The sequence below is a fragment of the Vanessa cardui genome, chromosome 13 (genome assembly GCF_905220365.1).
Source record: "Vanessa cardui chromosome 13, ilVanCard2.1, whole genome shotgun sequence".
Classification (NCBI taxonomy): domain Eukaryota; kingdom Metazoa; phylum Arthropoda; class Insecta; order Lepidoptera; family Nymphalidae; genus Vanessa; species Vanessa cardui.
The window spans coordinates 895,624-912,839 of NC_061135.1; the positions used below are offsets into that span (position 1 = coordinate 895,624).

Genomic DNA, 17,216 nt, shown 5'->3' on the forward strand with positions numbered 1-17,216 from the left:
TTTATCATTTTCCCAGTATTCTTTTTTCATAATTATGATTTAGAAATCATCATTGCTTATAGTGGAAGGGTTTGGCGAATGTTACAATCACATGCTTGTGTGTTGATAAATGAAAAAGATTTTTTTTTTTATATTTTGCAAAAACTAAAGTTGTCAATCTAGATGAAAGTAATTTAAATAAACAGGACAATAACCTCAGAACCCTATCCTACCCAAGTACTCAAGATAAACTTAAACTGTTCCTGTCTTAATTTTAACTATTTTATCTAAAATAACTAATTAAGGAAACACAAATACAATTGTATAAAACTCCCATTAAGGTTAAGACAAGAACACAAAAGATAGTTTAAATATTTTTTATACAACTATATATGTAGAGAGAAAGAGAAGAAAATGTCATCTGGAGAATAGCAGTACTTGCTTATGTGATGATTTCTGCCAGTTCACAGTGTTACCTTAAAGACTGCAAGCTCTATAAAAGAACTTTGCTCCAAAAATATACTATGAAAACTCAAAAACAATTTGAAAAACAAAATTTATTCATCTACATCATAATTCCTTACAAATATTCTAATAAAACACGATTTAAAGCAAAATTAAGCTTTGTACACGTCACTGTGTTTATAGTTAATTTTCTTATCAATCCCCAGAAGCTGTCTGATGATGAAGTCCGGGAGACGTTTGTGTCGCCAGCGAGTTGGCAACGGAGTGTGGTTGGCTTTCTCTAACTTACTGGCTAAATACTGCTCAGCGGAGAATGCGTTCGCCTGCTTTATCATAGCCAGCAGTTCGTTTTGAAATATCTTCTCTTTCTTGATACGACGGTTCTTTTTCACCTGAAAGTTCACATATTTGACGACATTATTAATATAAATGTTGGACAACATCACATACATTACTCTGATTCCAATCTTAACGACCTCCGTAGTTGAGTAGTGTGTACACCGGTTTATGGGTACGCCACTCTGAAGTCCCGGGTTCGATTCCTGGCCGATTCTATGTAGAAAATTTATTAATTTTCTATGTTATCTTGGGTCTGGGTGTTTGTGGTACCATTGTTACTTCTGATTTTCCATAACACAAGTGCTTTAGCTACTTATATTGGGATCAGAGTAATGTATGTGATGTTGTTCCATATTTATTTATTATTATTATTTATTAATGTATATGTAATACTTATTATTATTATTTATAAATGTATGTATTATTATTATTTATTTATGTATACGTAAAAAGTGAGTGGAACCTTTCAGATAAGCCTTGATAAAGTACTACCACCTAGTAAACCTACAATAAATGTGGTTTTGTTGAGTACTATCTTCATAAGTTATAAAATTTATGACAAATCAATCATATAGGCCGATAGCTGAGATGGCCTAGTGGTTAGAACTCGTGCATTTTAACCTATGATTGCGAGTTCAAATCCAGGCAAGCACCACTATATAAGTGCTTAATTTGTGATTATAATTCATCTCGTGCTTGGGGGTGAAGGAAAACATCGTGAGGAAACACATGCATGTGTCTAATTTCATCAAAATTCTGCCACATGTGCATTCCACCAACCTGTATTGGAACAGGGTGGTGGAATATGTTCCAACCCCTCTTAATGCTAGAGAAGGCCTTATCCCAGCAGTGGGAAATTTACAGGCTGTTACAATCATATATTACTATTGTAAGCCTCTTTACTCATATTAATAGACAATATACTACACACCCTGGCCCAACGATGCCTCATCCTCTTCCATAGCTTCCTTCTCTGGTGCTTCTTCATCTTTTTCCTCCGAATAACAATTAAACGAACTGCTAACTTCTCTTCTTGATGTATAGCTGGCAGTGCAATTTCATCTTTTCTCCAGTTAGTGTCGATTATAGGTAGAATAGATCGGGGATTTACTATTGGTATGTAGGATAATGGATCTTGCTGCTTTCTAGACTGTGTAGGCTTGTCCTTAATGTCGAAAATGATGCTATGTGGGGTGAAATTTATAGTTTTTGCTTTGGATATTAAATCCAACTTTGTCGTAGACACGGTTGGCGCTGGTCTGCATTCTTTCAACGTGTTCAGAGCTGTCTTCAAGTTTATCAACCGTAAATCTGTAACGTAATTAAAAATCCCGATAAATTAAATAAAATAAAAAGAGCACCATACCTTCAAAGTTACGTACATTTTACGGAATTTTGAATCGAGTTCATCATATTTTAATTCTTTGTTAAATTCTATGTTTATAAATACATTATTTTAGCAATCCATTAATCTATATTTATTATAAACGTTAAATCTAATTTATTTTCAAGATAACCTCAACTTCAATATAGTATAAGGTGACATTGACGATTTAGATTAGACAGCTTAATTTTTTTTATTTAGCCTCTGTGGAAGCCTTGGTATTACAACATACAGCCTAATTAAAAATTGACTAAATGAGAATCACAGAATATCATGCGATAATCATTTTTTTTTTTGAGGTTAAGAAATAATAGTCTACGATTAGAACAATACTCTATTTATTTTAAACAGCAAAAACATTAATGAAATATGATAAACCCATTTTCAAACTTTATCGTTTAAAAATTTCTTGGTCAGTTGGAACAACACCAAGGTCACCCACTATTGCGACTGCCATTTCATCACCTGAAAAAATAGTTATTCTTAATTTTATCGTATCTATTATTATTTTGTTAATCTTATTTGTATAATGCATTTTAATATTATAAATACGCAAGTTTGAATAGATGAATGGATGTTTGTTCTTTAAACTGATTATGAACAAATCAACTGACATATTGCTCATTTTGGGCTAGAATAGCATATGCATATAGATTACTTTTTCTGCCATTAATATATCTAACAACCGCATAGTTGAACAGTTAAGACTTTTAAATATAATAAACTGAAGTACATATACCTATGACTTATTTTTTTATACTTAAAATTTAATAAAATTATGAGATGACTTATTTCGACAGTTGGACAGTGCTTGCTCAGTGGTATATCAAAAAATCACGACCAGACCAACGCCTTCTGAATGAAGTTCAACCTTAATACATTGTATCAATTGAGTATGTGTGAGAAGACAACCCTTACCTTGTTTTTTGGTACGACTAAACATACATATTTATTTTCTAGTAAAATAGCCCTGTCTAAAATATACTAACACTTCGCCGACAAACATGTTGCCGTAGCTTTAATTTCGTCAAGACTAATCGCTTCAATCATACTGAAAGAAGTATCTACACTATCTATCTGAACGTTGTTGGCTAACTGTAAAGCAAGACTTTCTGAAACCTTCACACAGTCCTCTTCGTGAAGCGCAAGGCTTAGTTCTGAAAAAGTAAAATATAAATCTTATTAATATAATGAATGTAAAAGTTTATGTACACGTAAGGATATTTATAGCAATATCAAGTATAAGTCGTGACTAGTAGGTGACGGCCGTCGAATTTTGTAATAGATATACATATAAAAATGTTATGAGGACTCATAATGAGAGATCAACAAGTCTTGCAAATTAAATCGTCCAATCTCCAACATCGCTTATTAGCACAGTCAACGAAGGCAAAATTTCACGAAATAAAAATAATAAATACAGTACATATTATTTTTATTTTACCTTTTTTTTATACTTTATTGACCAACAACATAAGTTGAGACAAAAGGCGGACTTAATGCCTCAAGGCATTCTCTACCAGTCAACCTTTAGGCCAAACAGAAAGTCATGAAGACGGTAACAATAAATACCTTCGTTACCTGGGCTATATAGTAACGATTCATAACTTAATTTAAAGCATCTTACATATCCTTAATATATCATCTGTTGTTGCGACATTGTAAAACGTATGTACTTAATTACAGATATAATTTTCATTGTCCTATTTTTACTAAGAATATTCTCAGTATAATGAATTTTGATATGTGCGAGTAAGATCCAAACATAATTACAAGATTCACGTATCAAATAGTATTAACTATTTATCAGTATAATGTTTATATTTAGGTTTACAACTTATAACCTTGCGAAGAAAAAAACAGCTGATGAACTGTTTTCGTTTAGAATACGTTTTAAGTATCATAATAAGTCAGTACAATATTAAACAGCAAGAGATGAACACAACGGTCCTATTATTTTTATTTTTTTCCGTCTCATTGTGTTATGCGGAACCAGAGTTTAGCTCGCGACCCACGAACGTCAGCTTACTTCTAATACAGTTAGCTTATCAAGAGGAGAAAGGTCCAGTGGTTCTAGCACCGTTTGGAATATGGAACTTGATGGCAGGTATTTCATTCGGTGCCAGTGGTTTCACAAAGAAGCAAATCGACAAAGCCTTTAAAATATCAACGGATCAAGAAAAGTTCAACAAACAATACAAAAACTTAACAAATACACTATTCCCTGTCAATACCAGTGAAGTGAAAACTTGGAACGAAAATTACATCTTTGTCGACAAAGAAATTCGAATAAACACCGATTTTATCGAAATGCTAATGAATGATTACTTTGCAATATTCACGTCTATCGACTTTCATGATCAAACCAACGCTGCTCGCCAAGCAAGTCAAATAGTCAAAACCAACTTTCCTGATTCTGATAATGTCTTTAGTTACGATGATTTCAAAGATTCCTCATTTATTTCGAGCAACGTCCTATGGTTCGAAGGCTATTGGTCATCACTCTTTAATGTATCACATACCAAATTAAAGTTGGTAAAGTCATTCGATGGCCGAACGGGTAGCGTGAACATGATGCAGATGAAAGCGAAAGTGCGGTCTGGTCACATGGAAGCGATGAGGGCCACCGTGACTGAACTACCATATGGAAATGACGGGAAGTACTGTATGCTGCTGTTATTTCCCGATCCAGAAGTTAGTATAGAAGACGTTTACAGTAACTTCAACAGAGTTACATTGAGGGATATATTTGCTAAGCTGCAGAGCGATGAAGACGAGTTTGGCTTAAAAGAAGTCGAGGTCAAGTTACCGCGATTCGGAAAAAGATCGAAACTCCAATTACGTACTCCGCTTAATCGTATGGGTATTTACGAAGCATTTGATCGAGAATACGCTCGATTTAGTCACATAGCTGAAGATCCTTATTACATTGAGTCAATTGAACATAACGTAGTAGTTATGGTAGCAGAAATGGGGACCATTGCGTATGCGACTACGCCAGGTATGAACAGAGCTTATACTTCTTTCAGGGAAAATAAAGTATTGCCACCCTTTACTTTCTTTATCGTTGAAAAACCTACTACTACTGTAATTTTCGGAGGAATTTTCTAGTATAACCTGTCAATAAATAAACTATGCTTACGTTATTTCACTTTATTTTTTCCCATCACTAATTAGTCATTCGAAAGAAAAGTATAATAATAGGCATAAAATTAAATATATCTGTATGACTGATTTACTATTATTAAAACTTACGCAATCTCTTCTTTCCATCTTGGATCTGTGTATAATTTAAATCACCCACGTTCGCAAGAAACTCCGAAACAGCGAGTGCATTCCTGTTGGCTGTGGCTGATTTAGTTTTTGCTACAATACCTAATAAAAATATTAGTTTCGAAATAGATTAACTGCTTTTAAATTAGGTTCACAGACAAATGTAGGATGAAATAAATAAGCTGAAGAGAAAGCGAACGAGTTGCGGACAAAATATCAGATCGATACGTTGTTGGTTTTTTTCGTTCACTGACTTTTTTCTAAATCAAATTCGAAATCCAAACTTTAATATTGTATTGACTTAAATATTGAGTGGAGTTCGACCGGATTTATTGACAGTTCCGAGTCTGAATAGTCTACCTTAAACTTACGACTCCTTTGTTGTAACAAATATGTTCAATCAGATTCTTGTAAAATTTACCGAATATTCCACTATCTGCATATGCAACGTTGAATGCTCTAAAGTTGGTGTAAACATCATCCCCAGTCATTAAGCCGAGTGGTGGTTGGGGGACTCGATTCAGATCGTACTGCCCCTGCTGCATGTTGTCCACACCGCAAGCTGCCGCCACGATTGCGTGTTTGAATAGATTGCTTAAAACGTTAAAAAAAATTTTTGGCAACACCAATTTTAGCACGAAAATTTATTATTCTAAACATTCAACTTTGAGCAATGTAAGCTAAACCAGTGTATTCTGCTTAAAGTAAATTTCTACTTATATAGTCAGTGAATGGTATCTAAAAAAACCTGTCTCATAAATGTACTGTATTATGGTAATAGCTAAAAGGTCTTCATGATATTTACTTCAAATCATCAGTTCCACAACTTGGTACGGCTACCGCTATCCACGTGTCACTGCCAGAACCCAGGTCATAATACTCAAAGCCTCCACGAGGTTTCGACGGAGGACATTCTTTTAATTTTGGTCTTTCCTAAAAGTGTCTTTGATTAATTTCAGCGCGTCATCTATATTGTTCAACGATAAAACAAATGACTTAACCGTTCATAATTTATAAAATTAAAAACAAAGGATTAATTAATATTTTACAAAAAACCATTTGATAGTTTTCGTCACTTACTGCGAAGTTTTGTCTATTGTATACAATAGGTAATAGTATGAAATAAATCATACCCTTCTGGTATTGATCTGTTCCGCTAGCTTCATAGTTTCCTCAAAAGGCACTCCAACACTCGCGACACAACAATTACTGGATTTAAAGTTACACATTACGTAATCATTCAATATTTTTCCAGACATTTCGTCAATTCTCTCGTCCTCGCAGAAAACTGAGTTCGTATTTGGACCAGCCCAGAGCGCTTTTTGAACCAAATCTAGAAGTCGTTGTTCTGGATTTATTCTAGCAAGATCGTCCCTCACTAATGATTTCCGATCAGATATTTCCCAGTCATGATAACAACATCTGTTAAGAGGAATATTTGTCAAAATAAAACTATAATTGAAACTATAGTGGATAAAATAATCAAATTTGTATAATAGTGAATTAGGGCATTGTGCAAACCCAGCTGGTGGGTGCGACGGAGACAAAACATCGTTTAAGTCGTTTATGAGGTTAGTATCTCATTGGCAATGAATCTCAATCAAGTTAAAGACTAACAATGAAAAAACCGTCCTATCTCTTTCAAGTAAATTAGATTAATATACAATGTTTAAAACTAATAGGATAACTTGTGACAAAAAAAATGTTAGTAACCTCACGGCAGTATCCAGAAGATAAAATTTTAGTTCTGAAAAATACAATAGCGGACATTGTAATGTATATGAAATAGATTGTCTGTCAGAAGAACAAGTCAAGTAGGCGCCATGTTGTTGTAGAACTCGTAGCTTAGAGAAGGCAGTGAAACCACATCCGGATCCTGATGAGGCTGCGCGAAGGAAATGTGTAGCGCCAAGGAAGTTGGAGGTCTCGTATCGAGAACCAGCCTAAAGAATTGCTCAGTTAGTACTTTTTCTAAAATCTGATAAAGAAAATTATCGTTCCAAGTAAATTAATTTATTGGTCTAGTTTTCAAAAAAGGCATTGTAACCTGGAACATTATAGTACACGCTGTCATCATCGCTCCGGAAGTGTTTGCAGCGACAATTTTTATACCGTTTAACATTTCTGATCTTTGTACTTCCATCGGCCCATAACTCCATTTATGCCCGCAGACCGATCGGTCATGCTTGCTTGTTGATAGCCTCTTTACATGGATTGAAAATACTGAGAGTAATTTCTTCATGGCATACAAATTCAATAGCTTATTTCAATATTAGTAATGCTATTCCTTAATATATTCATATTTTTAAATTAATGTCAATCTTGTCATGAAATGTCAAATCATATTGACGGAACTCGAGTTAGATTCAAAACTATTAATTGTTTAGTCTGTGGTTATATATTCATTCAAAGACAAAATGTAACGTAAGTTTTTTACAAAATTAACGTATTATTATAAGTCAATTGCTATAATTAAATGTGGGTCACTCATCGCATCTGACATTTGCGATAGGAGACTGATCTCCTATGTCTGTGTTGTTTAAATAAGTAGTTGTTTTAGCATTTAATTCAACACTGTGAAATTATAAGTATGTGACAAAATTTGAATCACCCGTGTCACTCAGAGTTCTTATGAGCACGATCGGGTCGGATAATGAATTAAATTTACGAATTATATCTGTATATAGTTGTGCTGTCACAACTCTATATATCATAGAGTTTTCGTATACCTTATATAATGTAATTTTTAAAGATTTCAAGTAATATAAAGACGTGTTTACTTCACTATTTCAAATAAATTGTCGAAAAATGATGTTGTTGTTGAAAAATTTTTCGTAGGTACCCTAGTACTTACGAAAAATTTTTCGTTACATACTTAAATCGCCAGGTTTACTAATATCCTTTATTTACAATGATTACTAAAATATTCCTCCAAAAATTACAGTAGCAGTAGGCTTTTCAATGATAAAGAAAGTAAAGGGTGGCATGACCTTATTTTCGATTATATTACTGTAAGCTCTGTTCATACCCGGCGTAGTCGCATACGCTATGGTGCCCATTTCCGCTACCCGAACTACAACATTATGTTCAACTGATTCAATGTAATAAGGATCTTCAACTATGTGACTAAATCTAGCGTATTCTCGATCAAATGCTTCGAAAATACCCATACGATTAAGTGGAATACGTAATTGGAGTTTAGATATTTTTGAGAATCGCGGTAACTTGACCTCGACTTCTTTTAAGCCAAACTCGTCTTCATCGCTTTGCAGCTTAGCAAATATATCCCTCAATGTAACTCTGTTGAAGTTACTGTAAACGTCTTCTATACTGACTTCTGGATCGGGAAATAACAGCAGCATACAGTACTTCCCGTCATTTCCATATGGTAGTTCAGTCACGGTGGCCCTCATCGCTTCCATGTGACCAGACCGCACTTTCGCTTTCATCTGCATCATGTTTACAATACCCCTTCTTCCATTGAAAGAGTTTACCAATTCCAATTTGGTATGTGATACATTAAAGAGTGATGACCAATAGCCTTCGAACCATAGGACGTTGCTCAAAATAAATGAGGAATCTTTGAAATCATCGGAACTAAAGACATTATCAGAATCAGGAAAGTTGGTTTTGACTATTTGACTTGCTTGGCGAGCAGCGTTGGTTTGATCATGAAAGTCGATAGACGTGATTATTGCAAAGTAATCATTCATTAGCATTTCGATAAAATCGGTGTTTATACGAATTCCTTTGTCGACAAAGATGTAATTTTCGTTCCAAGCTTTCACTTCACTGGTATTGACAGGGAATAGTGTATTTGTTAAGTTTTTGTATTGTTTGTTGAACTTTTCTTGATCCGTTGATATTTTAAAGGCTTTGTCGATTTGCTTCTTTGTGAAACCACTGGCACCGAATGAAATACCTGCCATCAAGTTCCATATTCCAAACGGTGCTAGAACCACTGGACCTTTCTCCTCTTGATAAGCTAACTGTATTAGAAGTAAGCTGACGTTCGTGGGTCGCGAGCTAAACTCTGGTTCCGCATAACACAATGAGACGGAAAAGAATAAAAATAATAGGACTGTTGTGTTCATCTCTTGCTATTTAATATTGTACTGACTTATTATGATACTTAAAACGTATTATATACGAAAACAGCTCAACTGCTGTCTTTTTCTTATTCGCAAGGTTATAAGTTGTAAACGAATATAAACATTATAGTGATAAATAATTAATACCATTTGATAAATTAATTCATTAAATATAAATCTCGTAATAGCACTCCAGCTGACCCGCACATATCAAAAGTCATGTCACTGGGAATGCCCTCAATAAATATACGAAGATTCATATTATAATTGTCATTTTAAAAGAAAGAGCAGCTAAAACATTATATTTAAGATGGCATGCATAAAGTTTTCAACCGGCTTCAAACAGAAGCCCTAGTCCCTTGAATGACCCAGTATGTTACTGTTGGGTTTTCTTGGCTGACACCGACTCCAAATATAGCATTAATTATAACTTCATTATATAATCGTAAATCGACTTTTAAGTAGTCTAATATTTTTCATCATTTTACTTAGGAGGACTCTAAAAATATGTTGAATACGCAATTATTTTTATTACTTTTTAGTGCATATTTATTTGTTTCAAATAGTGTTTTGTTTTAAGTCGGTTTTTCTTTTTGTTGAAATTTTTATTTATGTAAACATAGCAGTGTTAAAGATTATAGGATAAGAATTGATGCATAATTATTATTGGTTAGGAAATGCTAATACCATTTTTTCCAACATTATTTCGTGTATCCATTTTTCTATTTTTTATTTGTAAAGAATTAAAGTCTTAATGTAAATAATACTTTTATATAATTTACTTGGTTGGAGATGTGTGATTGCTTACTTTACAATACTTAAAAACAAAACAAAATTTTGATAATTTTATACTAAAATAATTCTTTTAGGAACCTTAATTCGTTCTGATAATAAATTATATAGCTGTGATATTCTGGAAAACTGTAAAATAATTCGAAATTAAATGTCAGCTTCTTTAAAATAATGTATAACAGTCAGATATGAGTCAGGTAACGACTAATTCAGATTAAAATTACACTTGGTTCTTGCAAATAATAGCTTTATCGATATTGGTATTATATATACATATATTGAAAAACACCCGCGTGGCCCATTGTCAAATTCACATGTTCCATTATTTTTTTCTGTTCCAATTCTGGTTTGGAACTATTTATCAACAAGATTTTTACAATAAATAATCTATTCGATTGTACGTTTTATGTAGGGCTTGTGATCGTTTTATCCATAAACTAGAATATACCACCAAATATTACAGTTGCTGTTGACTTTTCTATTATAAAAAAAGAAAACGGTGGCATCACGTCATTTTCCTGGACAGTGGGAAGCTTCGCAATTATACCCGGCGTTGTTCCATACGCTACGGTCCCTGATTCCGTTACAGAAACTATGACATTATGTTCAACCGTTTCAATGTAAATAGGCTCGTTTGATATCCTGCCAAACGCGGCATTATTCGGTTCAAATGCATCATATATGCCCATATCGTTGAATGGTTTGTGCAATTGTAATTTTGATCTTTTGACAAAATGCGGTAGCTTTACGTCAACATCTTTTAATCCGAATTCGTCTTCGTCTCTCTGGAGTTTGTTAAATATATCCCTGAATGTAACTCTTTCGAAATTTCTGTACATATCTTTTATACTGACATTCGCGTCAGGAAACAATAGTAGCATACAATATTTCCCGTCGTTTCCATATGGCAACTCCGTAATGGTAGCCTTCATCGATTCCATGTGGCTGGAACGCACTTTCGCACTCATATGCATCATATCTACTCTACCACGTTTACCATCGAAAGAATTTACCAATTCCGATTTTGTATTTGACTTATTAAAGGGTGTTGACCAGTAACCTTTAAAGAAAACAACATTGGCCATAACGATAGTGGAATCTTTAAAATCATCTGAATGAAATATATATGATTTTTGTTTACTTGTATTTCTAAGTATTGAATTCGCACGATCCGCTGATAATATCGGGTCTTGAAAGTCGAAAGTCAAAAATACAGAATTGTAATCATCCGTTAATATTTCCCTGAAATCTGGATATATGAGAATGTTCTTATCCACAAAGAAGTAATTTCTATTCGAAACTTCAACACCTGTGATGTTTCCTTGGAACAGCACGTCCGTTAAGTTTTTGTATTGGTCGCTGAACTTCTTTCTATCTGTGAGTAATAGAAAAGATCTGAAGATTTCTCTTTTCGTGTCTCCATGTGCACCGAACGACACAGCTGCCATCATGCTCCATAGACCGAAAGGTGCTAAAACAATTGGACCCTTCGACGCTTCGTTCGTGAAATGAAGTAGAAGAAGGCTGACATTTGTAGGTCGGGAGCTAAACTCTGCAGCGTTACACGATGTGATCACAAAAACAATAAACAAAATCCACATTATAACTTCGTTTACGTCTTGATGTAATCCGTTTATAATTAGCACTGGCTCGGACTAAAGTTCAAGCCATCGTACAAAACAGGTTATCTTTTATTCTCAATGTTATAAATAAATAATAATAATAAAAAAGTTGATGCCATTCTCATAAAATTCAGTATCGATGTACCAAATATTAAGTTATTATATTCAAATATTTAAATCAAAGGTTTTTGACAAAATCATTAATTAAATGCATAAGGAAAAATTAGTATATTCCTTGGAATTTCCAAACATTTACGGTTCGATATATTCAAATATTTTTCCTCAAAGAATGCGGTATTATGAGTGTATCAATTAACTATATTTATTTGTTTGTGCGTGTGGTATAATTAAAGCCTTCATTCCTAAAATTGATTGATTTGATTATTTCTGACTCTGTAAAATAAAAATTTTAACAAAAAGAAAAACCGACTTCAAACCAAACACTATTTTAAAACAAATGAATATGCACGAAAAAGTAATAAAAATAATTGCGTATTCAACATATTTTTTAGAGTCTTCCTAAGTTAAATGACATGAAAAATATTAGACTAATTAAAAGTCGATTAACGATTATATCATGTAGTTATAGTTATTGGTATATTTGGAGCCGGTGTCAGCCAATAAAACCCTACATAACCCTACGTATATCTATCAAAAAACAATACCTATAACCCTTGAAGTATGTATTTTATAATAAAAAAAGAATTATCAAAATTGGTTAACGTGATTTTCAGTTATTCACCTATTTGTCGCGCATATACATACTGCAAATTTAAGACTTATGTCGTTTTCACATGGATACCATCATCGGAAAAAAAAAATAAAAAAAATGGGACCCTACGGGAAGCACTACCTTCCAAACAAAAAAAAATTATCAAAATCGGTCCACCCAGTGAAAAGTTATGAGGTAACAAACATAAAAAAAAAAAACAAAATACAGACGAATTGATAACCTCCTCCTTTTGGAAGTCGGTTGAAAATCAATATGTTCTGCATGTCACTTTCACGTTTTCAAAACAAACCATATAAGTTTAAATCTTGCAATGATTTTATATAAACAATTAAATGCCCTGCAAAACAACAATATAACCAATTGATAAAAACAATGAATGACCATACAAAACAGCAACAAAACAAAATATTACAGTGTTGCCTAAGAACACCAAGCTAAAATCGTTGACTATTTATAAGTCTTGCGTTTTAATACCATAGAACTGATGGAGGCTACTGTGAGAGAATTACCATATGAAAATGAATAAAGTATTGTATGCTGCTGTTATTTCCCGATCCAGAAGTCAGTATAGAAGACGTTACAGTAACCTCAACAGAGTTACATTCGCTTATTTATAATATATTTAAAAAATATATTAAGGTAGGCTCATAAATGATTTCTTTTTGCTATAAAATATAAGTTTTATTTTTTACTTTTAACACTTTTATCTTTCAGTAATACAGATCACTTCAACTAAAAATAATATTTTTAATATTCGATGCTGTCTAAGTAAATATAATCAGCATTATCAATTTCATTGAAGGTAGAATATAGTCAGAAAATGTCAAGTATTGCACTAACTAAATCACTTTTATTTGTCAATTTGTAATAAGCATACCCATGCTTATTACAAATTATTTCGAATGCTTTTACGTTGTAGACCTGTGTAAGGTACCTAATTCCACCCTATACTTTCTTTATTATTAAAAAGCTTTCATCCAAAATTGAAATTGCAGTTTCAATTTTGGATGAAAATTTTAGTACCTACACACTGCAAAAAAGAGATGTATAGTTTATTTATAATCTCAGAACTCGAGATAAAAAAAATAGATAAGGCACATTACTCAATATGAGATTATTGGGTCGGTTCTTTTCTATAGAATCTACGTTCTGCACCAGTAGCTTTAATATTAATTCAACACTATAATAGTAAGATTTAAAAGTGTTTTTATGAATTTAAAACAAGAATATTTTTAATTGAAATAAATAAAGTATTATTATATCTGGTTATTTTATTATACCTCCTATTCCTGATAGTCTTTATACTACTTGAAAGCATACAAGTATCATAGTTCGCAAATTTAATTTGTTATCTGACCCATGCTAACACTAACTTTTTTAAACTTTTGTTTAAGTATTGTATTATGGTATTACTTAAACAAAGCCTATATTAAAAGCAAAATAGCAAATTAAAATGGGATAAAATTTAATTTAAAACTCAACAGCGAGGTAATCTGATGGAAAGTGACTCATTGACATCGACGGTACACAGGGCTTGCTTTTAAGGAATAAGTAGGCTCTTTTCTAGAAAGTTCCCAAGTCGTATCAGTCGATATGTAAGGATTAATTTTCTGCTTCTATGTATTTCAAGTGCAGAATTTTAGGCTCGGTTTAAAGTCCTTAAGGATCGCACGTGTAATATTAGCTTAAATGCAGCGACTATAACTTTGCTGAATGAGAAGCTGTAGATATAGACTTACTAACATAACCTATTTGGAGTCCGAGTCCGCTGTATTGGACATAAAGAAATTACGAGCATATATAATTAAAGAATAATTTTGAGACGACAAAATCGTGTGATCTGTCAGTAAAAATAAAATCAAGAATTTTAGTTAAAACGTTAAAACGTATTTTGTTTTGAAAACTTAATTTATTTCCGTATGGCGATGATAACGATGTTTACATATATTTAACGACTTAATCCCGACAGTATCTTTAACAGCGAGAATATAATCTCTAAGGACGTGACGTCAGTTATGACAGCCAAGGTTACAGGGTGTACTGGAACTGGACAGCTATGATGAAATGGTCAAAATCAAAACATTTAAAACTTAAAAGGTTATCTAATAAAACAACAAATTTATTTGTTGTTTTTGTTGTTGATCGAACTCTTGTTTTTGTGGGAATTGATCAACAATTTACTATGCGTATTTCTTTATAAATTAAATTAATTAAAATAATGTAAAGTAAAAATATAAAGGTATCTAATTCTGCTATTCTTTTAATAATTTAGGAAAATAGTTTATGAAGGAGAATATAACGCATACATAATCATGTTCAAAAGATTAAAAATATTAAACCGAAATATATTATAATGTTCGTAAGATATTAAGTATAAATAACACATAGTTCCAGCAATAATAGGGTTTATAATTATAATAATAGGGTTAATAGAACCTTTGTTAATTAGCTAAATATTAGAGAAGAATCTGATGAATCCAAATCCAAATTCTCTTCTTAATTACTGCTTAATTTTCAATATTCAGTGTTACATACATTTAAATTTATGTAACACTGAATATTGAAAATTGATTTCAGAAATATCAAAAATAACTTCAGATCATAGCAATAAGATAATCAGAAGGCAAGGGCTGTTTCAATATAATAGTTTGTAATAAGAGAGCGCTATCTTTCTCATCCAATCAAACCGGATTTCAAAAAAAAAAAAATATTTGTTCAAGTAAAAGGCTCATAAAAGCGCTTATGAACCAGTCTTGAATTAAATATAAAGCTAATAGCCCTCCATTAACCGATTTAGTAAACATGGGTAATTCCGTTTTTGAATCATTACTTTTTATTATTTAAACTCAGATACAGCTTCGATAGATTTAATACATTGTGTGAAATGAATTTAATATAAAAAAGCACGTACTGAATTCGATTTTATATCGATTATGTTAGATATTTGGTTTTATTGTTTATGAAAAATTTACTTTTCAATCGTTAAATCAATCAATCAATCAATTCGGATTATGAGGAACGGGAATATAGTGCATTGGTATTTGCACCCCACTTATGCACTCGCAAAAGTTTTTTGTTTATTAAATACATATGAAAATAAGTTCTACACATAATTTGTATCTAAAGTATATCCGCTGACGCTTAGATTATATGTATATAAGCGTCAGTGGTCTTGCGTTGTACTTTCCAGATTTTTAAAGCCCATAAATTTTTTTGCTAATGACAGTCATTACTATTTATTTTGCATCAGTTTTAAGTATTATTTATCTAGCATTGCATTGCGTTAGCATGCTTCTTAATATAACTCAAATCAATTATTTAATTGACTCAGGTACTACTAATGAATTTAACTTTTAAAAATATAAAATTCAAAGATTTTAATAGTGATTACAAACTGAAAGTTACTTGCTGTAACTTAATATATATAAATCAACTAACAATTATTATATTGATACAGAAGATTAAACACAAGCAGGCCAATTATAAGCCATTTATCACGATTAGGAGGGATAGGAGGCCCGGATATAAATACAATATGTAAATAATATTTAGTAATTTATTAATTATAACTAACTAATGTTCAGTTGCGAAAAACAAAACGTATCTCTTGGTCAAATTAATATTTCCTTTAAAAATTATTATATTATTAGTATATTTAGGATTACCTAAGTAGACGAGTAGCTAACAGCCTGAAATGATAGCGAAATATAAAACTACATCATTACTGGAGAGTCGGAAAAAAAATATTACTCTAAATATTTTTATTTGACTTTAATTTTCCCAATCTATAATTGAAAAGAAAAATAAGTAAATTAATCATCCTTTCGAACCCCCATGGAAATGGAGACCTGGGCCAATTGTGTTTGTAAAGACGTTACTGGACACAAAAACATTATTAACGGTCAATTAAGGACCCCACATGCGATGAAACCAGTGAAAATTCGTCGAAGCGCTCTGAAGCAGCCTATCACTTTTATGACTTAATCGCGCTATTAAGACACTAGCTTATTTTCACGGAGACATTCTCGTAGCTAGGGTGACTATTGTGTTCATTTTTTTAGGATTTTCATGATTAATTTCCTGTTGGGAAAATTAAACTTTTTTTTATGGAGTAGGTTTGCGGACGAGCATATGGGCCACCTGATGGTAAGTGGTCTCCATCACCCATAGGCAATGACGCTGAAAGAAATATTAACTATTGCTTACATCATCAATGCGCCACCAACCTTGGGAACTAAGATGCTATGTCCCTTGTGCCTGTAGTTACACTGGCTCACTCACCCTTCAAACCGGAACACAACAATACTGAGTACGGTTGTTTGGTGGTAGAATAACTGATGAGTGGGTGGCACCTAATCAGACGGGCTTGCACAAAGCCAACCAATTAACTGATGAAATCTTTATTGACGGGATTTATATATATATATATATATATATATATATATATATATTATAATTGAAATTCGAAAGTTGCTTTCTTCAATCAGAACATGTCATATTTCAGTATTAACTACTTTAAGGTACAGATTTTAACTATG

At 32.4% G+C, this 17,216-nt stretch overlaps 4 protein-coding genes across 4 annotated transcripts; all 4 read right to left on the reverse strand.

The window, feature by feature from the left end:
• Positions 1-518: 518 nt before the first annotated feature.
• Positions 519-2,336, reverse strand: LOC124534651. Its single transcript, XM_047110611.1, has 3 exons — positions 2,166-2,336; positions 1,715-2,094; positions 519-836 (listed from the first exon to the last, which is right to left on the reverse strand). Exons 1-3 carry the CDS (start codon positions 2,194-2,196, stop codon positions 597-599), a joined length of 651 nt encoding a protein of 216 aa, XP_046966567.1. The 5' UTR covers positions 2,197-2,336; the 3' UTR covers positions 519-596.
• A 188-nt stretch (positions 2,337-2,524) lies between these two features.
• On the reverse strand, positions 2,525-7,784 carry LOC124534848 (cytochrome b-c1 complex subunit 2, mitochondrial-like). The gene is made up of 8 exons (XM_047110874.1): positions 7,488-7,784; positions 7,154-7,383; positions 6,574-6,862; positions 6,246-6,373; positions 5,862-6,034; positions 5,423-5,542; positions 3,157-3,324; positions 2,525-2,632 (listed from the first exon to the last, which is right to left on the reverse strand). The coding sequence occupies exons 1-8, from the start codon at positions 7,680-7,682 to the stop codon at positions 2,559-2,561; spliced, it is 1,377 nt and encodes a 458-aa protein (XP_046966830.1). The 5' UTR covers positions 7,683-7,784; the 3' UTR covers positions 2,525-2,558.
• Positions 7,785-7,817: 33 nt separating this feature from the next.
• LOC124534847 (leukocyte elastase inhibitor-like) lies at positions 7,818-9,982 on the reverse strand. The gene is made up of 2 exons (XM_047110873.1): positions 8,975-9,982; positions 7,818-8,940 (listed from the first exon to the last, which is right to left on the reverse strand). Exons 1-2 carry the CDS (start codon positions 8,990-8,992, stop codon positions 8,359-8,361), a joined length of 600 nt encoding a protein of 199 aa, XP_046966829.1. The 5' UTR covers positions 8,993-9,982; the 3' UTR covers positions 7,818-8,358.
• Positions 9,983-10,450: 468 nt separating this feature from the next.
• Positions 10,451-12,003, reverse strand: LOC124534845 (serine protease inhibitor 77Ba-like). The gene has a single exon (XM_047110872.1). It carries the CDS (start codon positions 11,922-11,924, stop codon positions 10,761-10,763), a length of 1,164 nt encoding a protein of 387 aa, XP_046966828.1. The 5' UTR covers positions 11,925-12,003; the 3' UTR covers positions 10,451-10,760.
• Between the last annotated feature and the right edge of the window lie 5,213 nt (positions 12,004-17,216).